The 24,943-nt window shown below is 39.2% G+C and overlaps 1 protein-coding gene across 1 annotated transcript in view; it reads left to right on the top strand.

The window, feature by feature from the left end:
- EPDR1 (ependymin related 1) overlaps positions 1 to 12,726 on the top strand; it is a 56,008-nt gene extending 43,282 nt beyond the window's left edge. The window contains exons 2-3 of the mRNA XM_065399966.1: positions 6,572 to 6,780; positions 12,536 to 12,726. Of these exons, the coding sequence (XP_065256038.1) occupies positions 6,572 to 6,780; positions 12,536 to 12,726 (400 nt within the window). The remainder of the gene's footprint in view (positions 1 to 6,571; positions 6,781 to 12,535) is intronic.
- Positions 12,727 to 24,943: the final 12,217 nt, after the last annotated feature.

The following is a 24,943-nucleotide window of genomic DNA, read 5'->3' as shown; positions in this document are numbered from 1 at the left end:
AGCCAACCCGAAGAGGGTGTCATTATGAGGAATTTGCCGGCTAGATAGTTCTCCATGAGCTGGATGGCATCCGTCATGGTGTCAGTGCGACACCCACTCTCTTCCCCCAGGGGGCAGACAAACTGCTCAAGCAGGACCTGCTTAGCAACCTGCGTCCCCATCTTTGCTTCTGGTTTGAGCCATCTCCAGCATGAGTCATGCAGCTTCTGGGCGACCAGGTGGGGTTGGGCCCCCCAGTGGGTACCGCTCCCCCCGGAAGTGTTGCAGGAAGGTTTCCTCCTAGATATCTAGGGTGTTGAGGATCGCTGCCTTAACTTGGGCGGCAGTAGGGTCTAAAGCACAGTATGCGGTCTGTACTACCCCGGTTAAATATGGAGCAGCACTGCAGCCCATTGGTCTCTGGGCCACCGGGCTACTGTGGCCACTTGCTCGAAAGTCTCTAAGAAAGCCTCAGGATCTTCATCAGGCCCTATTTTGGCAAGCCCAATAGGAGCGGGGTTAGGCAGCTCTGCTGGAGCACCAGGTCGCAAAATGGATGCCACCTGTTGGACCAGCTGCTGGTTTTGGGCTGCCAATTCGCGAACTAGCTGCTGCTGCTGCATGACCATCTGCTGCCGGAGTTGTTGTTTCTGTTGATGGTGGGTGTTTTGCTCTGTCATCCATTTCAGCAGCTGCTCCATCTCCATTCAAGTGTTTGTCCTCGGGACTTTCTCTCTCTCTCTCTTTAAATTCCCTTCAGCAGGGACTAGGGCGATGTCCCCACTCTCCACCATTTGTGATAGGCCCTTCAGTGGCCAGGCAGCCTAGTGGCTAGATTGTTCGTTAGTGGGGCTAAAGGGGGACCTGAGCTCTCCTTCTTCCTCAGGTCCTGGCCCAGAGTCCTGTGTTGCTTACCCCTAAGCAGGGGAGATGGACCTTCCTCCCAGCCGTGAGGAGGGCTTCGGGGCCTGTTTTCCTGGGCTGCTCCCTATTCAAGTCCTTTTTGTTTAGGGTGTGGCCCTGCTAGTCCAGTTTTCCCACAGTTGGGGCTTGTCTGCAGGTTCCCCTTAGCAGGGGAAGACTTACTTGCCTCCAGTGTCTGCATTGGCAGGCAGGTTGCTGACCTGTGCCTTCAGGCAGGCATACAGAGAGCTCCTGCCTCTTTGCCAGTCAGCCCCTGACTGAGGCAAGCTCCCTTCTTTTCTTTTCTCCCCCCTCCAGGCCTGGCATTGGCTGCAGGTATAATGGGGTGGGGCTAGCTGAACCCACCCCTGCTGTGCCCAGCTGCAGTCTCTCTGCTTCTTCACACCCAATCTTTTCAGACTCTCAACAGAAGACTTTTTCCTGACTTTCTAAAACCACCTCTAGTTCTGCAATATCCTTTTATTATTTCTATTTGTATACTGTATGCCCTAGGAGCCCCAACTGTGCGAGTTGCTGTACAAACTCAAAGATGGGGTGGCCAGTACTATACACAGTATTGCAGATGAGGCCACACCATTGATTTATATGAAGGTATTATAATATTTTTGTTACTATTTTCCATCTCATTTCTTATGAGTAACTCCATTGTCTTTAAGGGGACTATTAAAGGCCCCAGTTCAGGAAAACATCCCTATTTAGGAAAGCATTTAAAGATTTGCTCAAATCCATCCCTATTTAGGACAGAACATAAGCACATGCCTAAGTCCCATTGAAAGACAGTGGGCTCTAAGCTTGTGTTTAAAGTTCAGAATGTGCTTTAAGTGCTATCCTAAATAGGAATCAATTTAAGCACGTTTTAAGTGTTTTCCTGAATCACATCTTAAATTAGAATGGATTATTAAAGTTTGCTAGATTAGGCTCTATATTATGGAACATCAAATGGCCCACAAAAAAACAGCAAAGAAAACAATGTAAATCTTTTCTTACTGAAGAACTCAGTTTCCTGTCATTTTTGGCAAAGTCATTAATCTAATTTATGTTAAAATCAAAAGAATAAAAGGCGGTATAACTTTTTATGAGTTTTGTAAGTAAAATCACAGAAATATGTAATCCCCTTAGTTGATTTAACTTTGACTTTTCAGGTTTAGATTCTTTTCTTATATTTAAAATTTTCTTTTTACCTGAACTTCATCACTAACTGGAATAAAGCTGCCTATTTCTTCCAGTTCAAAACTCCTATTGTCAAAGTTCTGTTTATAACTTGTTAATTAGATACCCGATACAGAAGGCTCATGCTTCTTGGAAAAGAAAATCTAGTAAAATCTGAGAACATTTTTGGTCAGTCTAAAAAATACTGCATTGACACAATATTAGATTACATGTACTGCCACATGTATATGTACAATACCGTATTTGTACAATATATTATAATCCTGCATCTTTGCCAAACATGTGAGATCAAATATAGTAATTACTGTTGTTTAAGTCAGATACACCAGAAGAAAAACACAAGTCTGAAATTACTGAAACATCATGGTAAAGAGGAACGGAGTTCCCAGAAATATACCAAAAAAATGAATGCTTCACAGTTAGGAAATGAGTTGGCCAGAGATATCCAAAAGCAGATGAAGTCTTCTTGACCTGAAGAAAGTATTTATCATCTGTCTGAATGTCTACCCAACAGCTTTTTTTCTCCTCTACAATATTCTTATTTAAAATAAAAATGTTGCAGAGATTAGCTGTTGCTGTCATCATTTAATGAACTAGGCTTGTGAAATACACTGATCTATATTTTGTTTAGACAACTGATTTGTAAAAAGAAGCAATATTTCTATGAAAGTTGTGGTATGCATTATCAAACAGGGCATTAGAAAGCCAAAGAATTAAGGATTTAGAGCTACCTGTAGGTTTTGGAATATTCATCAGCATAGAAGCATTTGGTTTTTAAAAAGTGAAATTTCTATCACTAGACAAATCTAAACAATAACATCAAGGCAGAGGTAGATTATCCACACTTCCAGTTATCTCAGTGGAGGTGAAAAAAATTAACTTTGAATTCATTTGCAACAATTTAAAATGACGTTGTTCACATCTGAACAACACATCAGCAATAATAATAATACATAACATTCTGCCTTTCACCTTCCAAATGCTTTGTAAACGTTATTAGCTAATATAAGGCCTGATTGAAGTGAGAGGGGGTTTTATGTTCACGAAAGGAGAAGTAAACACTACATACATGCCATAATCTACTGGATTTTATTAATTTTAAGCCATATAAAAAGGGACCGTAAAGGCTGTTAACAGAGTCCCTTTAAGTACATAGCATAAAGTAGGGGAGAGGAAGGGAAGTCTAAACCAGAAAGATAGTAACTGGACCAAGTAGCTCCTTATAAATTATATTTGAAGGTGAGGTATAAAGGATTTTGAGGGTTGTCTTAAGAAACTGTTTAAGAAATGAAATTATTAACAGAATAATAGTAATTGTAGATAAAAATTCCAACTACATTTACTTTTTAAAAATCAAAATATTTGAAAAATCAGTTTTTATTTATCTGCAAAGACCTACTTTCAGTAATCCATGCTTCCCCTTAAAAAGCCGGTGACATCTCAAGCACCTAAAACAACTACAGGGAGTACCTTTAGGACTTGGCAGGTAAATAAAGGAGGAAATCGTTTTCAAATATTTTGTTTTAAAATATCCCAGGTTGTCATTTTTAAATCTATGCACATTTTGTTATTAATGTTGACTGGTAAACGGTTCTTTTTGTAAAATAACAACTTAGCAGTTCACCTTCAATAATGTGTAATGAAATACAAGTCCTGCAAAACTGCAAAGTACCTTATATTCATTGTGTGGAGGCATATCGACATACACAGAAGCAATCCTCACTGTAAAAATTAGGATAAAAGGTATGTCTGATTTTTTTGTAAGAGCTAAGGAGAGTATATATATTTACAGTATAAACTTGTTCACTTGCTTCATTATCAAAAATTATCACTCACACCTCTGCAAGTAACCCCAATGACTTCACTGTGAGCATAGTAGTCTGTTCTGTTCTATTTAGAGTCTTATTCTGTGCTCATCACTTTAGTATCAGAGTGCCCTCCAGTTGTGTATTAAGTGACATTACTAACATCTGTCATGAGTTTTTCTCATCCTCTCTCCAGGGTGAGAAGTGTGTGCAGTGGAGTATCTTGTGGTGTTAGGGGGTTTTATTTTGTTTTTTTAATATACACGTTGCTAGGTATTTATGTTTGAGAAAGCAAAGTCAACAAAATGTATCCACAGGGTTTGGCTCCAATCCTGCACATAGCTATACGCACACTTAACTTTAAACATGCAGGTAGTCCCACTGAAGTTAGATTGACTACTCATGTGCTTAAGGTTGAGTACATCATAAGCATGTGGAGGATTGAAGCCTAAGGTACTCTCTGCTTGAGTAAGGGTGGCAGAATATATCTCTTATGTAATATCAATAATATATCATTTGATTTTACAAAATACAGAGTGAAACATATTCCCTTCCCCCAAATACCTTATAATATATGAGAGACAAGACGGAGAAGGCAAGACACTGGATAACAGTTCAGGGAAAGGAAGGTGTGAAGAGATTATTGTTAGGGGAAATAAAGTAGGAAGAATTTCCACAGAAAATTGGTTTTGAGGAGGGATTTGAAGGAAGAAATAGAAGTGAAATCCTTTAGAACCAGACAGGATATAATGTGTATGTCACATCATTTTAAAAGATAAATCAGCATTTTTATCTTTGGTTAATTTGCAAATTTTCCAGATGATAATTCAAGGTCAAAAATTATTGCTATGCCATGAGACTCAGCTGCATGTGTGCAGCTCACTTTCCCAAAGGCATTCTCTCTCTCTGAATCTCAAGAAACCACTGCTGAACTTGTGCAAACAGAGGAGGAAGCTGAGCTGGAGTTAAACCCTTAAAACCTGATCCTGCAAACACTTAAGCATATGCATAATTGTACTCACATGAGTAGCTCCACTGAATTCAGTGGAACAGAAGTTACGCACATGCTTAAGTGTTCACAAATTCAGCATTTTACTGACCAGATACTAGGCAGTTTTCCTGACCCTTGTCACAATGGTGTGAACTTTTCTTTCAACAAAGAGAATGTAAATTGACTTTAGGCCAGTAATGATTCCGTGGCAATTTTCGCAAGAATCAGAGTGTCTTAATCCACTTCCAGTTGGTCTAATTACATTTTACTTACCTACATTTTCCCCTGTATTCGGATACACTATTCTTCACTTTCTCTCTTGAGCTGCTATGAGTGTTGCTAAATGGCTTTTAATCACTGTTAAATGTTTTAACTTTTAAATAACTTCACCTGAGCAGTGGGTGAAGTGATTCCTACCTATGTATATTTTATATGGTGAATTAGTAAAATTTTGAATTGCATTGACTTCTACCTGGTCTTACGTAATATTACATAAAAAATTACATTAAAAGAATGTTCAGGTTGAAAAGTCAAGCACTCAAAAGTTAGGAAATGCCAGAATTAAGCTTCCCCATATGTATTATGATACAGTCTTTATTACATAATCACATCCTATTTTTTCCACAGGACCCCTACATCATTCAGTGCAGGGGATAGATGGTGCTCTGAGAATGAATCAAGGTTGTATAGTGAGTAAGGCTGTTGTTTGAAGGAGCCGTGCCTCATTTGTTACAAGTGTTGTGAACGAGGCAGGTGATTCCAGGAAGAGAAGAAATGGTTTTCTGGTTAAGGAAGTTGAATGCCACCCTGGAGAATTGGATTCTATCTTTTCTTGTACTTCAGAGTTGTGAGCTGGCTTAATTATTTAAGCCAAATACTTACATTAAAATGTTCACAGATGGCCATTAACTTTGTGCTCAATTTCTACACTTGACACCAGATTTGCAGAAGTGCTGAGTGCTTACAACTGCAACTAGACTGAAAAATCTGACTGGAGCTGTGCTTTGAATATGTAATATGCTGTACATGTGCTAAGTACTCTGGAAAACTGGGCCCTAGGTGTCTCAAATTGGGCACCCAAAATTAGAGAATGTTTTGAAATTTTTGGCTTTAATTGCCTTGAGCCTCAGTTCCCTTGTGTGTCAGTTCATGTGGTAAGAGCTGTGCAGGGACTGGGCATGCTCACTGAGGACGGAATCTTCAGGGAATTTAACCACTAAACTCAAACAAGTTGAGTGTATGAAAACTGAAATTTTTCAAAGGCTTATACCTTGTCCAATTTGGACAGACTTTCACAGGGATGCAAATGATATAACCCTGACGCAAAGGCCATCCTCCTGCCAAATGTCAAGCCATTGCTCCACAAAACTGGCAGGTGCTAGAGCTTCTAAACTAAAATGTTGTTTAAAAAAATGTAACAAGGGCAAAACATATTTTCCCCTCATCTCATTCTCAGAAATGGCTGAAGAACTTTAGCTGAAACTTTAAAAAAAAAAAACAACCCAAAAACAAAAAAACCCCTCATACTGAGGCTGATACCCATTATGGAAAATTTTAGCCAAAATGGTTAAAATTTGACAAAGTTATAAGTGACTAAACGCAGGGTATTATAAAGAGAAGTCTCAGGCAATGTTAACTACAGGGAGTTCTACCAGTTGTAAAACCATCATGAACATTAACTGTTTTTTTTTTAATGTTTCAGATTCTTTGAATATATATTTCTCTATAAAGATGCAGTGATGTTTCAGATTGAACAAGTCACAAAGCTGTGCTCAAAGATTGCTTTGACTGAGCCTTGGGATCCTTATGATATTCCTGACAACTCCACTTATGAAGATCAGTACTACATCGGGGGGCCTGGAGATGAAATTATGGTACAGGAATGGTCTGATAGAAAACCAGCCAGGAAATGTAAGTATTTGGTTTTGTTTTGTTAAAAAATGTCTGCATTTCCTTTACCCAAGATATAATTTTCCAACTGACTGTTAGTATTGGCTTTCATATTACCACAAAATTTGCAGGAAGAAATAACATGTAATAAATATCCAGCACATGCTGTATATCATATTAGTACTGCATTGTATTAAAGAAAATGTCCCCATTATTTAAGAGTTAAATATCTGAAGAGCATATAATGGAGTTGTTTGCATGTCTCAGACAAAGTTTGGGATGAAACCACACCATTTTCCCATTAGAGTCCAGTAATCTGAGCCCAGAATTATTCATAAGAAAATCTATAATATAGAGAGACTCTTTCACAATTTCAGGAGTAACTGCACGTGACCTGTGTGGCTTGGAGATTATCCAGTGACACAAGGACTTCTTGGAGCCAACTAACAGAGGGCACTGGGGCTGCATAGGGTTTTACAGGGCTCCCTTGGGTCAAACATATGAACAATAATCACTGAAGGGTAGCATGTGAGGTCTCTGCTGAGAGCCAGTAGTCCACTGGTAATCCTAATAATTTCAAAATGTATGCATGGATAATATTTGAGGAGTTATGTATCTACACTGGAAATTATGTTCTTAATGTCCTGGTGTTAAGGCAGATCACCAGGAGGTGACATACCTTGGACGGGTTCCTTTCAGGCAGGGAGTAACAGGTGCCTATCTCCCTGTATGGTCATTTGGGAATTGTGTATTGTATGCCTCACAATGTAGACCTATTTGCATATTGAGCCAGTTGTTGATTAAGAGATTGCAAAGTCTACAAGAAGGGAGTATATAAGCATCCTGTTTATGAATAAGGACAATGGATTGTTCTGATATTTCTATGGATGCAAACACCCTGGATCCTTTGCTGAAAAGGCAAATTAACACCATGTTTTGCCTCATGAAAATTGGGTCACAGCCAACCTGGCTGAAAAACATTGGAAGGACTTTGAGTGAGCATTGCTCTACAAGACATGAAAGTATCTAGTTAATTAAGTCGGGTTCTAAAACGTGTTACGATTTTATTTGATATGTGACTCATTTGTTTCCAATACTTTTACCTGCTATTACTTGAATCACTATGCTTTGTTAAATAAACTTATACTTGGTTTCACTATAAACATATCTAAGTGCTGTGTGTTAAGCAGAGCTGTGATCTTAGGTGGAACTGGTAAGCTGGGGTGTACTGTTCCTTTGGAAACAGCGAATCTGTGAATACTACCAAAGTCCAGTGTATCAGAGACTGGACACTCCAGGGAGAGGTTGAAGAGGTCGTAGGTTAGAGTGTGCCTGTCGCTAACCTGTAAAGAGACAGTGGGGCCTACATAGACCTAGAGGTGGTGCTTGGGTTGCCTCTGACTGATAGAACTGGGGAGCTGTCCCATGGCAGGCATTGACAAAGCTTCTTCGCGCTAAGAGTAGGTAGTAGCAAGATGCCTCACAACCCTGGGTACCCCGGGAAGCACCACACCCAGACCCTAACTATAAAAAAGAGTTCTTAAACCCCCCTGAATTTAAACTGAATTTACAGCATTATCCAGTTGATGCAACACTTATGGTTATGATCAACAAAATATATGGCTGGTTATGAACCTTAATAATCAGCCAAGGGAAAATATTTCTTTAATAAAAAAATTAAAAATAAAACAAAGAAAAAGATTGTTAGAACTCTAACTAGACTGGATGCATCCTCCAACATTCCACAAGAGACACATCACCACCCATGTCAGGAAAATTTTTATTCAAATCCAGTATTGTTGGCAGATTTGTGGAACTTAATATCCAGATAGTATCAATTTGCACTCTTGAAGTCATTTGAATATGCCCGGCTATATTGTACACCCACAATTATTTTTGTGTGTTTTATATGATAATCTTGAAAGAAAACAATGTCTTGTTCATATCTATCTATCTATCTATCTATCTATCTATCTATCCCTCCCTCACAACTAATTTGGCTTGGATTCTTATGGTAAGGTTATTCTGGTTTCAGTGGAAATACATTGTACTTTAATAGCATTTTATTTTGCATTCATTTTTATATGAAATTCACTAAAACCATCACAAGCAGGTCAGAAAAGGAACCTGTAGACTGTTTATTTATATATGTTCACTAATGTATTATGACTTTCTGAGAAGTGTTTTGAATTATTGCTCATCTTATCAGCCTTTATTTAGATGTTCTGTCTGTATATCACCACTCAAATTGTTTTGTTAATGTGGACTGAATTTTAAAATGATAGAATAAGTGTGCATGACCACTCTTTGGATAAGAGAAGGCAGGGTCCACTAAAGGGCCGGAAGAAAGAAAATATTTGTCACTAATAGGAATTACTGAAATGCGGATGTCACTACATCCAGCACGATGGTGTATATTTTTCATCCCTTAGGGGCTGGAATCAGGGTTTCTGTAATAAGAAATACTAATTAGTAGAAAGATCTCTGGACTTGGTAGCATCTAGGCTTTAAAGCTTAAAAAGTATCAAGTGGTTATATTCAGATGTATTCTTCCTCTCCATATCTTAGAATTTAATTTGTAATGTATGTTAACCTCCCTGTGATTGAGCAAGGAGACACATGGGAATTGGTGCACTGGCCAATTTTGAAATTTCTGTGCAGACTCTAGCTTATGCAAGGATACAATGCTGGAATAATATAAACATGCAAATTCAAGAAGTATAACATTTTTTAAAAAGCCAAGATAGAATCAACAGCATTAAAGTGCCCTAAATTCTTCACCTTTAGTCTTACTGTTAGAAACTCCGTTTTTTCAAATTATTTGTTAGACAGCAACCAATTTTATATCAACCTTTATAATCCCAAAAGAGCCTTCCACAGAAGAAATCCCTTAATTATTACACCAAAGGAAAGATATCTGCTCTGCCAGTGTCTAATTATGGCATCTTTTAAAATCTGTATAATAAAATACAATACAATTCAGCTTTGAATTGCCTCTTTCATACAAACTATATCCCAAATGCTGTGCAAAAGTAGGCTCTAGTTCAGCCAGGTGTTTGAGCACACCCCTAAAACTATACAGTCACCAAGTTAAAAAGGGGGAAGAGAAAAGTTAAGGAGTGCAGACAAGAGAGAAAATAAATGCTCTGAGATGAGATTTAAAAAAGGATGGTGAGTCAATGAAGCCCTTCTAGATGGCAGAAGCTGCAGAGAGAGAAATTCTTGCATGAACAGTGGCAAGATTACATGAAGTGAAAAAGGGGAAACTAGTGGTGGAGGACCAGAGAGAGAGAGAGAGAGGAGGTCGGAGAGTTAGTCTGGACTAAATCCATGATGTATTCTCCATCTCAGGATACAAATTTTGTGTTCTTGACTTGTATCTTGCAGTGGAGAATAGGGTCCACGGAATGCAGTTTTGAATAGGACTTCAAATGAATGGAGACCAGGGGAGATGCTTAGGGAGGTGGAAGTTGCACTAATGAAGATATGGATGAAGAACCACAATGGGGCCAGGCAAGGGGAAGGCTTATATGGGCAATGCTGTGGAGAGGACGATGGGCAGATTTGCAGACAAAGGGCTGTGGGAGAAGTAAAATTTAGGGATTAGGATGATGTCAAGGGTTTACAGAGAGAGGGGAGGAATGAGTCAAGGAAAGAGGTAGGAGTTGTGTTTGGGAATGCTCCTTCTTTTCCAGAATGAACACTTCTGTGTCTGAGATAGTTAGCTAGAAGAAGATGAAAAGAAGCCATGTATATTTTCATTAAAGATGTGACAAAAGGCAAAATATGTACAGCTGAAGTTCATCAGTTTAAAATTGGCAGTTAGGAATTAAGATAACTATAAAGAATGAAGGTAGAAGGTTGTGGGTCTCCACAGAGGAGGAGTCCTGGTGAAGAGAAGGAATTCCCACCAAAACGGAGAATGAGTGACTTCATAGGTAAGAGGGAATCAGATATCCTACATAGCTGTGGAAACTGAGTATTGCACAGTGTCAAAGGTGGCTCTGAGGCCCAGCAGTATTGAGAAAGAGCCTTCAGTAGCAGAAGGAAGAAATACATTTGGCAATGTGTTAACTACGGGAAAGAGAGAGGTTTCCAAGCTATGGGCAGTGTGAAGACCATCAAGGATACTGGCCTCTTAATCTACCTAGGACCAAATGTGGGATGCAGTGTTTGATGTTTATTCGAAATGTGGGACACAAAACATTTTTTATGCAGGAAACACAAAATGCCCCGGAGTTCCTCCCTTTAGTGTAAATAACTCCTTCTAGAACTTCAATTTCATGGTTCTTTATTTGTGAGGTAAATAATTTTTGAGAATAAAAAGGAGATGTCAAATTTGTGTGGAAGGTAGGTAAATTTAGGACTAAAAAAAGTCATGTCCCTCCAAGTGAGGGACTCGTGGGAACTATGAGAGTCTGATGGACAGGTGAGAGAAATCTACTTTTTTGATTACATTGATGAGAAATGGATATTTACAGGTAGTGCTGCAGATTTGCCATGGCACTTTTTGATCAAAAATCATTGGTAAATTTAGTAAAAGTCACAGGTTTAGGGGAAAACAGTGTGTAGAGTCATGGATATGAAAATTCAACTATACCTCTTTAAATACAATATACATAAATGCCTCCTTCTTCACTGCCCTTACCTCAGTGGGGAGTGGGAGGAGGCACTGACCTTGCAGCAGTACCCTCTGTCTCAGCACAGCAGCCCTAATCCCAGCTCAGTGTAGAGGGAAGGCCATGGGGCGAGGGGCTGGAGAGCAAGCCTATCCCACACTCACTTCACAGCAGCAGCTCCTGTCCCACGGGACTGGGCCCGGCTCCCTGCACTGGGCGTTGCCACCTGGCATATGGGTCACAGTGCAACTCACTCAAATTTGGCCTTGTCACCAATCCATCATGATGTGAGGGAGCCAGGCCCAGTCTTGCAGGACAGGAGCTGCCACCATGGGTATGGGGTGGGCTTGTTCTCCAGCCCCTCCCACTGGGGCCTCGCCTCTCCACCAGGTTGGCGACCCACCTAGATGCTTCTCATGACCCACTGATGTGTCATAACCCAGGGTTTGGAATATAACTGCTTTATTAAAAGGTTGGCACAAAGAAAAGTCTCAGACAAACAGAAAAGTCAAAGCATCCATGACATTTTTACCACCCTGACAAATTTACAGCCCTACTTATAGGACATCACTTGTTTTAGGTGAATATAAAGGCAAAGGAAGCATGATGTCAGAAGGGTCCAGAGAGAGAGAGAGAGAGAGTTGAGGAAGGGAAAGTAATGGAAGAGAGTAACAGGGGGGGTTAGGGAGGAAGTATTGCCACAAATTAGGGCAATATTAGATTGAGAGAGGGAAGTCTGCAAACATGATTCTCTAATCAGAATAATTTCCTGGTAATTAGGGATTAACCGCTATTGGATTAACCCAATCCTAAATTGATTGCTGCTGTCCATTAGACTAGTAGATATCAACCCAGCTCATGACTTGCTTAAGATATGTGTACAGTACACAGAGTTTTCAAAAACTGCTCCAGAAAGTAATATTCATCTCATGACTAAACATTTTATCTTGAAACAGCATGACAAACATTTTTCTTTTAATTTCTCCATTAAGGCTGGGATTTTCCAAGTTCTAGGTGCCCAAAATCCCCTGGGGCTCTTTTGAAAGTTGTCACTGAAGTCAGGAAAATATATCAATGTTCTCTTGTCTCTTTAATAACAACTTTAAAACAATTCATGCTTGTCCCATAAATTAGTCACACTTTGTGCTTCATTATAGTTGAGTCCTGGGTTGGCGTTTACACAGTCAAGGATTGTTACCCAGTGCAGGAAACCTACACCAAGAACTACAGCGTGACAACCTCCACCCGCTTTTTTGATCTACAGCTGGGTATCACTGACCCCTCTGTGTTTACCCCACCCAGCACCTGTCAGGAAGCCCAGCCAATAAAGATGAAAGATGAATGCTGATTATGGACAATGGATTGCCACGTGCAAATAAATAATGACATGGAGGATAATTATTAATAATCAGCAACTGACATATAACCTGATTTTCAATCTGAGTTTTGTCTTTCTGGAATTGTGACTTTTCATTTGAAAGGGAACACAATATTTAATTGAACAGGAAGGTAAGATGTGTAACAAAAAGGATATCTTTATTTCAGTGTTTCACTAAATTAAAATCTGTTCAACCATGCACTTGGTGTGTTTGTTACTGATGAAGTAATGTTTATAGGCACTATTTTAGCTGTGAATATTTTTTGAAAGTTTCATTATTTAATATTTCAAAATGTCAACACGAATGTATATTGTGTTCCTATTAACATAAAAGAAAAGTTGGATATCGTTTATTACTTCTGGAGGGATTTATGGGATTGATAAAATATATTCTGTGTAAGAGCTCAACTGTAACCATAAAATGGCATCGCTTAAGCAGACTACGTCAGAGTGATTAAATGCATTCTCTTGGTTTTTTTTATCTTTGCTCTTCAAAAAGCTTTCAGTCAAGTGTATGGGGGTTTGAGGTTGTTGGGATTTTTGCAAAGAAACCAGAGTAACTATTCATATAATACTACGTGACTGATGTAATACTTTAATGGGGGGGGGGGGGGGGAATAAGAAATTAAGCCAAAGTTTTCTTGCATTTGCTAATCCTTCCCTGAAGCCTTTCTACAGAGTCTGATTAGACATATTTCTGTTTTATTCATTTCTAATTCATGCTTTGTCAAGGCATCTTTGCTTTTAATCTATGCAAGGAAATTAATAGATACTGCATGCTGAATTGCTATAATTGTCTTATTTTCAGAAGTCTTTCTTTTTTCAGAGAGTATGAAAGGCCTTTACAATTTCAGGTAGAAGTAAAAAGCACCTGCTCCTGTCACCTAACTAGTCAAAAATAGATTAATGCACATACGGCTCCTCACATTGCAATTCAAATGAAAGACCTAAATGTGTGACAAAAGGGAAAATGGCCTTTTGCATGGTATGATTACAATGCACTATGATCCAAATACGAATGACAATCCTGCTTTTGTTTGCACCCATTCCTTTGATCACTGAACATGTTCATTGTTAAATCAGCATTCCAAAACATTATCATTCACATACAGCTATTTGCTGGTGGAAGGAATAAGAGCTTAGTTATAAATAAATAAACAAAAACCTAAAAGCCCCAGGTAATGTACATTTTTAGCAGTATAAGCAGTACAGGACATTCAAGTGATATGGACTATATAACTGTCCCATCTTAGTGTTTCTGAAGTTATAGTAAATGCTTTCATCTTCCATAAGTCTAGGATTTTATTTCAATTGTTACTTGATAATATATGTAGGCCCAGATTCTGATCCCCTGACTTATGTTGGGTAGTACTTTACTTCATGAGTAGTCCTGCTGAAGTCAGCGGGACAAATTGTAGAGGAAGGTGCTATTCAGCATCAGTAAGGGGATCACATTCTGGCCCTTAAAGATAGTTGTTTGAAAATATCCCACAAGACTTCCTCTTCTAGGACAGTCTTCATAAAGACAAAATGATGTAGGGTGACAGCAATGATGGAGGATTATATACAATGTATAATTTACTCACCAGTAGTACCTTAGTTAACAAAAACCAAAGGCCAGAACCACCTTTGGAAGAGAATGGACCTAGGTACATTATTAGTTTCTTTACACCTTACTAGCTTTTATCACGTAGACACTGTGCTATAGAGTGTATTTTCCTTTCAGAGCTGGAGTCATGAAGGAATTTTCTTTAGTGGAGCCCTTCCTGCAAGTATACATGTGAAGTAGCTGAAATATAATTAATTAATGATATTTTCCCAAACATTAAAAGTTTATTGAGATGTGCTAATGGAAACTTGGATTTCCTATCAATTTAGTATGCATTTAGTCTGTGATTCCTTTATAATTTTGTGACAACTTAAATACTAATTGCATATTGTTTTCATTAGGGCTTCTTGCTGAAAGCTGGAAAATATAATAAACTTGGCTAGCAAACATGGAACTGTGACTCCACATCATTAGGAAAGACTTTCTTGTGGTTTAACAGATAACTATGTATTCTCTCTGTGTGCGGGTGTAATACCATGTCTATAATTATATTGGTTCTAACAATAATATTAGATGGGCTTTTAATATTCATTTGCAGAAGTCTGTAACACAAAGTGCTTTTTAAAATGTTGCAGTGACATCCAAGTTAATTTTCTATGGCAAAATATATACAGTTTAAAACAATGCTGGTTTTGAATTTTTTAGTTCTGCTCTATATATTCAATAAAGGGACTTGTCAAAGAAAGAATAAAGAGCCTTGGGTTTGTTTTCTCATGGTTTTTAATGAGTGTGTCATTAAACAAAAAGTTTGCTTAGTTTGTGATCATTGTCTTCAACAGAGGCATATAAGGCCCTTAACATTGCTTATTGGCCCTTTTACACTACTCTGGCAGTGTTAAGTGCTTTATAGTGGGAGTAAATTACATTTATGCCCACTTTAAGGTCCATTTCCACTGCCTGAGTGATGTAAAGGGGCTTTCATGTAAATGAGACTCTGGGACAGTAATTTCTTCACAACAACTATCCTGGGTGTAATACAATAATCAAACATTTTCTTTTCCCATTAAAATCAGTGAGGGCTTCAGGTTAGGGAGCACTTGTGAAAATCAGGCCATTTATTTAGGTGCCTCAATATAGATGTGAGGGTAAAATTTGCAGAAGAGTCTAAGTGAATTAAGAGCCTAAGTGGCTAAAAAGCCTAAGTCCCATTGACATTCAGTTACGCACTTTTGAAAATTTTACCCACTGAAATTAAGTAGCAGCAAACTAATTGTCAGTGGGACTTAGACTCGTAAGTCACTTAGGTGTTTTTTAAAATTTTACCTCAGATGCCTAAATTTAGGCACCAATTCTCATTTGCAGAGGTGCTGAACATCCCCAATTCCATTTAATGTAATGCTTACACCACTGTTGCTTATATGAAATTGTAGTTTCTCTTGCAAGGTTTGGATGGAAACTGGCACTGCTACCGAACTTGAGATTGATCTAAAACTGGCAGCTAAATTCTAGCACTCGGTGATTAACTTGTGTTCAATGTGTGGCATTTTTGGTTCTCCACTTGGTGGGAAAATATTTGTACCCTTGTTTTGTGTAGAAAAAGCCATCAGAATGCGTTGAACTTTAAAGGGGGAAAAGACAATTTGTACTATGGATACCCGCATGGCCCCACAGTATGCCAACATTTTTATGGCTGACTTAGAACAACGCTTCCTTAGCTCTCGTCCCCTAACGCCCCTACTCTACTTGCGCTACATTGATGACATCTTCATCATCTGGACCCATGGAAAAGAAGCCCTTGAGGAATTCCACCATGATTTCAATAATTTCCATCCCACCATCAACCTCAGCCTAGATCAATCCACACAAGCGGTCCATTTCCTGGACACTACTGTGCTAATAAGCGATGGTCACATAAATACCACCCTATACCGGAAACCTACTGACCGCTACACTTACCTACATGCCTCTAGCTTCCATCCAGGACACACCACACGATCCATTGTCTACAGCCAAGCTCTAAGATATAACCGCATTTGCTCCAATCCCTCAGATAGAGACAAGCACCTACAAGATCTCTATCAAGCATTCTTAAAACTACAATACCCACCTGCTGAAGTGAAAAAACAGATTGACAGAGCCAGACGAGTACCGAGAAGTCACCTCCTACAAGACAGGGCCAACAAAGAAAATAACAGAACACCACTAGCTGTCACCTTCAGCCCCCAACTAAAACCTCTCCAGCGCATCATCAGAGATCTACAACCTATCCTGAAAGATGATCCTTTACTCTCACAGATCTTGGGAGACAGACCTGTCCTCACTTACAGACAACCCCCCAACCTAAAGCAAATACTCACCAGCAACCACACATCACTGAACAAAAACACTGACCCAGGAACCTATCCTTGTAACAAAGCCCGATGCCAACTCTGTCCACATATCTATTCAAGTGACATCATCATAGGGCCTAATCACATCAGCCATACCATCAGGGGCTCGTTCACCTGCACATCTACCAATGTGATATATGCCATCATGTGCCAGCAATGCTCCTCTGCCATGTACATTGGCCAAACCGGACAGTCTCTACGCAAAAGAATTAATGGACACAAATCTGACATCAGGAATCAGAATACTCAAAAACCAGTGGGAGAACACTTTAACCTGTCTAGCCATTCTATGACAGACCTGCGGGTGGCTATCTTAAAACAGAAAAACTTCAAAAACAGACTCCAATGAGAGACTGCTGAGCTGGAATTGATATGCAAACTAGACACAATCAACACAGGCTTAAATAAAGACTGGGAATGGCTGAGCCATTACAAACATTGAATCTATCTCCCCTTGTAAGTATTTTCACACTTGCTTCTTATCAAACTGTCTGTACTGAGCCATCTTGATTATCACTTCAAAGGTTTTTTTTCTCTTACTTAATTGGCCTCTCAGAGTTGGTAAGACAACTCCCACCTGTTCATGCTCTGTATATATATCTCCTCAATATATGTTTCACTCTATATGCATCCTAAGAAGTGGGTTGTAGCCCACGAAAGCTTATGCTCTAATAAATTTGTTAGTCTCTAAGGTGCCACAAGTACTCCTGTTCTTTTTGCGGATACAGACTAACACGGCTGCTACTCTGAATACTACAAAGAGATTGTTTCACTAAAATTAACCTTGACATTGGGTTGTGATCCTCCTCCAGGACTGATCCCACTGGAACTCCATTGTAAATGGGACTAGTTAGCCACTCATGAATTAAACTGCAGAGCAATACCAGCAAGCTCTCTAGTGCCAGACTTTCCCACCGAAATGTGAATATTGTGCTGTCCAACACACTGCTGAACAAAGCAAGCTCATATAAAGTCTGTCATTTCATCAATGGAAAATGATATGCTCCAGCCTTGTTATCCCAAATGGAGTTTCCCATACACTTTAATCCACACTGGTTAAGATAAAACAATAAGATAGGTTTATTAACTACAGAAAGAAAAGAAAGTTTTTAAGTGGCTACAGGTAATGCATAAAAGTTAGGATTGGTTACAAAAGAAATAAGATAAAACACACACTAATTGCCTAACTTAACAAGCTAAGTGAACTTAAAAGCAAAAGGGTTTTCTTACCATCAACTTATAGCAGTCTGTACTGGCTGAAAAGTCCCCCCCCATTCAGTTCTTTATGCATCATTGATGTCATGAGCAGAGATGAAGAAGGAGAGGAGTGAGGTCAAGCATTTTTCTCCCCTCTTTCTAATTCAATTTCTTGAGCTAGAAATATCTTTGCTGAGTCATGGTAACCAAACAGTCTCTTGTGGACATGAGGTTTCAACTGTCCTTGTGATGAAATGTAAATTTCTTGTTCATGCCTTCCCCCTGCCAGAAAATGGCTTCTTAACTAAGTGATAGCCCACTTGACTTTGGTGATACCTATCTTGAGGTGCCAATGTTCTTTGTCTCCGAAGAATTGGTTTAGGCCTGCCTTTCTAACTCTGGAACATGTGACAGCAATGTTATACAGTAGAAATTTATAACTTTACATACAATGTTGATACACAGATTTTGCCAGGACAATAATGTTCAGCAGATTATGAGTTTTCAAATGATACTTCACAAGGCATGATTTGTACAAACGGTGAACATGGGGTACAGACTGTCACAACATCATTCTGGTGACAAGATTAACACATAGGTAAGATATACAATATACTTCTCTTTATCTGAATGGCCTGGGAACATCTGAAACTTTCAGATAACCGGATGTTCGGCAAAACAGAAGTGCTATTTTGAGCTGCAGTTTTGCTGATATAGAAATACAGGGAACAAAAGGAGTAATGCTGATGTTTGCTTAATAGTTGGTTCTTTAGTAATGAGTAAAAATCCAACTTTATTGACTTTATTAAAACACCAAAATGATATCAAACCATTCTAGACATAAATAATTCAGAATTATTTATCTTTTTTTAAAAATACTGACTAATCACAGTCTGTAGTTTGTGAGCATTTCTTTTTTGTTCAGCCTTCTAATGTAGTTATGCAACACTAGAATCTGTAAGCTTTCTGCATCAGTCACTAAGAGGTTAGCTGAGAAGTTACTAACGGGTGATTACTAACATGGGGTATATGGAGGGGACACTGTGGATTCAAATAACTAGGATTTTCAGATAAAAGGAATTCAGACACATGGAATTATACTGAATGTGGTTATCATAGTGGTAGTGTCACCCCCGTAGCTTTTCTACGGTACAACATTGCTTTTTTCCTTAATATATATAATTTTAAAAGGCTTTAGTATAAAGATTCACATGGATTGATACAGCAATTTCTGGAAGCAGATCAAAATGAAGGCCCAAAATACTTATTAAGCAAAACAAGGTACCAGATTACTTAACACAAAACTCTCTACTATGAAAGACAAGTAGGAGTACTGTTGTAGCCGTGTCAGTCCCAGGCTATTAGAGAGACAAAGTGCATGAGGTAATACATTTTATTGGCCCACCTTCTGTTGGTGAGAGAGACAAGCTTTTGAGCTTACAATTACACTGACTCAGGCTGGTCTCAGAGCCCGGGTTCCAGCCTGTGCCTGAATGTCTACACTGCAATTTCTGGCCCTACAAGCCCAAATTGGTTTACCCAGACTCTGAGATTTGCTGCGGTGGGCCTTTTTTTTTTTTTTTGCAGTGTAAACATACCCTTAGTCTCTCTGTGCCTTGCTACCACATCTTGTAACATGGTGATAATAGCATTTCTTTTCACCCCACTTTTTTGTCTGTCTTATCTATGTAGATTATAAACTCTATGGAGTAGGGACTGTCAGGGTCTTCCTCCTGATGCACGCACACAAAAAATCTGTGCTTTATACATGTATTTCTACAGACGCCCTTTGACTGCACCCATATGTGCTAGCTGAGTACACTGATTGTGAATCATGCCCTCTCCAAAAGCCAGTTAGTGCTAACTGAGCTCACCTCAGGCTCGAGTCAAACCAGGCAAATGTGGCTAAGCTGGAAAAAAGAAAAGAAAAGCTTACTGGACTCACATGCCATAGGTTTTTTGCAAGCTTGACAGCTCTAACAAACAAACAGTTCTGATGTCCTTGAAACGGCACCAGGTCAGTTATCATTTTTATGTTGCAATCCACGTCACTAAGAGAGGTTTGAGTTTTGTCCTCGCCAATAAAATTATCCTTCACTCAGAGTCACAAACTCAGTATCATTTTCAGTGAAAGAAGTGTTCTCTCAGTAGGCAAACAAGTTCATTTCAGTGCTTGTTTCTGTTCTTGTATTGGACTGGATTTGGGCATGTAGCTAGAGGCAGATTGTGCTACCCTCTGTGCAACCAGGGACTGCTGGGAGGCAATCTGTGATACCCCTTTAGGGTACAGAACAATTCTCCCCCCCACACAGAGCCAACCAACTTGCTACAGCTAGTCCCCTCTTCCTTTCCAGTGACTGCTGCTTGGGTGAGCAACTGAGTAGCAGACTCTGCACTCCTTCAAGCACAGGGACACCAATTCTGGGCGACCTTTATGTGGGTTACGCAAAGATGGAAAGACTCTTGACTCCCTCCACGCCACTGCACAGCTGCATTCCAGGGAGCCATCGTCTAGTCATAAATCGAAATAGAAATTGAAAGCAGATGTCAAGCGGTAAGAGATCGTGTAATACATAAATCATCTAAGCCCTAGATGCCTGAATAATCATTGCGTGGCCTGGGGTATATTTAAGGCCAGCAAGCATGAGTCAGCTCTCCGTTGTCTTTCTTGGGCCAGGGACCGGTGTTGGAGAACTCTCTCCCACATGTGATACTTCATGGGATGCTTCTAGGGCCTGGTTATTGAATCAGGGTTACCCCTGACTCTTTTTGGACCCTCTCCTTTGTTTTGATTTCCTTTTTGGTATCTTAACTCCTTGTCTTTCCTGGTTTTCGTTTTAATAGAGAGTTGCTCTCTTTTGTTTGGTGAGTGGTTTGCCTTAATGATACAGGGCTTGCTCTTTTGCCATTTCCTTTTCGGCTGGCTGGTGGTCTTTTCATGTGGTTCTTATTTATTTATTATTGTAATAGTGTTAATTTACTGTACTGTCACTTTGTGCATATTCACACAGTAGGCACCTTCTACATGCATTCAATTAACTAAGTACATTTAACTGTGGCTCTGGGTACTCAGATATTAGTGATGACAAGTATGGCATAAATACAAAGGTACTGGAGGTTACTTTAAAGGGAAAAATTACAGTTTTACAAAAGGACATACATGTCTTAAAACTAAATCAAACCTTTTCACAAAGGATTATTTATGTTTCACACATGTTCCTTAGCACATAGAGATGTTTCTCTCAACAGGAGGGAATTGTCTCTCAGTGTCGTCTGCTCTCTGTCCATACGCATGTATATATATATCCCATTTTGCTGCTGTCAGGCAAAACACACCGTCATTGTTCCAGGTACGTCATGAAGTTCCATTGTGATTCCTGTGGAATGTCAGAACGAGAACAGAAGTAGAGGCAGCTCAGAAGCTGGACCAGAAGGGTTGAATAGGAGTTATGCATTGCCCCTGGGCAGATGAATAAAACATTCTGTTCCCATTAAAGCTAATCTGATTTATGCGGACACAACCAAGGGACGATGCACTCCCAACTGGTAGAAACTATATGCTCACAAAAAACGTATGCCGACAAACATTTGTTAACGTTTTTTCTTTTAAAACTATACAGTCAGCTTATGAACAGCCACGTCTTGGGGTTTCTACCCATAAATATGAGAGTAGTGATTAAAAAACCGAAAGGACTCTTCTAATACCATGTGGAAATAGATATAAGCAAGGTTCTGTTGTATATCATCTGTGTTCTAGTAAAATACTAGCTAATGTTATCAGTATAGAAGCCTGTTAATACCATTGCAGCCATACATCTCAGTCTGTGACCCCGCAAGTACAGCTGGCTGGAAAAATGGGAGTTTCCCCCCAGAAAATGTGAATGAAAATATTTTTGGTTTTCACTGTAATAGCAGAAAATTTTCAATTAAAAAAACTAACAAACCAAAAACAAAATCTGCACCCAAAGAATAAATAAATAAAATTAAATCAGCCAAAACCTGCCAAAAACCTAAAAAAGATTTTGCTTTCCAACAAAACAAAAAAACAAACAAACAAAAAATCAGTTTGGGGGGGTTTTGGTTTTCTAATGAAACATTTCCCAGAAGTTTTGTCAATTTTGTATTTAAAGAGTATGTGTAATAAAGTAACATCCTCTACTCACTTCAGAGACACTCACAATTAGGGATGAGCAAACTCATTTTGCCTAATTTCCAACCTACTCAAACATTCTGAGTTGTAATTTTCATCTCAGACTTGGACATTAAATGGATCATGCTCTGTTTAGGAGAGGACCTGTGAAAGGAGCAGAGAGAGGAAACAAAACACCAAGAAAATAGGGTGAAAAGTGGAGCAGATAGTGGGCAGAATGAGAGTGCACTGTAAGGAGATTGAAAAAAGGAGCAATATGAGAGAGAAAATTTTAATGAAGGAAGAGATACCTAATACACCATAGAGGATTGGCTCCTTGGCCCCTTCTTTGGTTGCTTTGTAGGGAGCGGGGGTTTCTGGGATTGATCTAAGGGACACAGGGTCAAATTGGCCCCTGAAACCTGTGGGGATTGGTGGATGCCAAAGGTGCTTAAAGCCAATTTTGCCCTGCTCTCCTCAACTGTGGCATGTGGAGCTCTGGTGCAGATGAAGATCTAGTCCAGAGCATACTAAACAGAGCATAGGCTGCCCTTTAACTTTAAAAAAAATATTTAATCTTTCTTGAAAAAGTACACATCTGGATTTAAAGTAAGATGGTTTTGAGAACACCACAAACCCCCGAAGTATATTGCAGATTCACAAAATATCAAACACCACAAGGCTTGCTCATCTCTACATACAGTACACTTACTGCCTCTCACTAAGAGTATGTCAACACTGCTAAGGGGCTGTTTAATTGCAGTGTAGATGTTTGGGCTTGGGTTGCACCCCAGGCTCTGGGACCCAGGATCCTAAAGCTGGGGCTGCAGTTCAAGCTCAGATGTCTACACTCCAGTTAAACAGCCCCTTAGTCCGAGCCCTTTAGTCTGAGTCAGCCACAGGTTTTTAATTGCAGTGTAGACACATCCTGACAGACCCCTGGCCTGTGGAGATTGGTGTTAAACCTTTAACCCAGGGCTTTAGTATGGTTCAAGTGGTGCATGGGGCTTTGTGTGGACTCTGCTATAGGGTGAATTTGACCTTTAGGGCTTGATTCTGAGACGTGCCAACTACTTGCAACTCCCAATTAAATAGGTAGGTAGGTAAGTAGGTAGGTAGATATTACTGGAAAGCAAAATCCTATCCAGTGGAAATTAACAGTCATCATGTATGACCCTGTCTTTTTCTTTCCAAGAAAAGCTTTAACTGAGCTGCTGAAGTTGGAAATTAAATGCTCCTTACTCCTTTCCATGTAATTTCCATCTTGTGCTCTTTGTTTTCTAGCACACTGCCAAAACTATATTGCCCTTAGGATTATTTTTTTTCCAGTGATTTTACTCTTACAGATGTGAATGAAAAAGACAAATGGGCCTGGTGGGAAATGTTCTGAGAAATAATCAAAGGGAGTAGTCTAAAAAGAAACAAGGCATGGTGATATGTTCCCATGCACCTGCTGCTTTCCCACCACATGAGCCACTTGAGCTGGAATTGCAAAACAGGCAAATGAGAAAATTAAGCCACAGAAAGCAAAGAACTATGATACTTCAGAGATTGCTGGTAATATTGTATATATTATAGAGTACTTGCGTGACATCAAAAGTGTTGCTCACGAATGAAATTACCGTCTCTGGAGGTTCTCTTTAAGAGCAGTAGTAAATGTTGGATAATATCCTAACAGCAAGTTGCATCTCAACCAGCCAAAAACACCAGAGAAGGTTGGCCAAAGACAATACATTTTGTAAAGCTTCCTGCAAAGATTCTTCTTTATTTACATGGCAGCTGCTGGAGGCATTGGCTCTTAATGGGCTTTGAGATGCATATAATAGTACCAAGTGTTTGGTCAGGTGTTTCAAATGGTGTAAAGAACTTAGGTTCACCTGTTTCACAATATGTTTGTAGAAGTACTGTGCTCAGTGGTAAACAGCACTTATTTTATACTGAAAAATGTCACACTAAAATGTTCCATTGACTAATATTAGTTCCCACAAAAATTATGGGGACAAGTTGTAAACCCAAGACCTGGCCAACTTTTGACATTTTTATTTAGAAGAAAATTGAGTAGCACCTGGTCCCCCAAAAGTTTTCCATCTACATTGGCTATTAGATAAGACCTTTCCATTTGGATGTGGACTTCATTGCAGTTATGTAGCACTTTGTCACTAGTTTACTCTGATGTACACTACAGACAGTACGAGTCTATAACGGAAGACAATTTAGAAATTGTACCTAGTTGAGAATGGGCTAGTTCATCAGCCCATTTGCTTTGTGGAGCTCTTCACTAAGAGTAAATTGTACTTGGTTTCTATGATCTGCAGTATAACTCAAAATATAGGCCAAAACCTACAAAACGGTATAGCTTAGGTCCTTACTACCTAAAAGATTGTGTTGTTCCTTGGTGATACCACCACAGTTGTAATTAGCTTAAGTACTTGAACTAACAGCAACTTGGTGGCAGGACATTTTTAGGGAGGGCATTTGACTCTAGCTTTACTCCCCCAGCTGATGTATCAGAGGCAGATTTCTTGACTTCATGGCACATTGCTTGGCCTATGTTTACACAGGCTTTTTAACTGATGGGATATAAGAGGGGTTGCATTTCTTTTATTTATGTGGACAGAGTTTGGTGGTCTTCTGCTTGCACTGCACCAATTTTCCAAATCACTGTTTAACTATTGTTTTAATTATTAGGCATCCACTAAGAGATTGTTTTTATTAGCAAATTTATTAACTGAAATAAATTAAGAGTTACGGTATCAGGACACTTGATCCAGATATTCTGGCCAAATTCCAGCACAGGTAATTACATTATACCTACCTAAATTCCCCCTGCATTTTCAATTGGACAAAGAAAGAACAGGGGTAATTATGATTTATGTGGCAATTCTTGAACCAGACTATTATTTAGTATTGCTATATATTCTT

Source organism: Emys orbicularis, chromosome 2, assembly GCF_028017835.1.
Source record: "Emys orbicularis isolate rEmyOrb1 chromosome 2, rEmyOrb1.hap1, whole genome shotgun sequence".
NCBI classification, from domain to species: domain Eukaryota; kingdom Metazoa; phylum Chordata; order Testudines; family Emydidae; genus Emys; species Emys orbicularis.
This window is presented reverse-complemented; position numbering and strand designations above follow the sequence as displayed.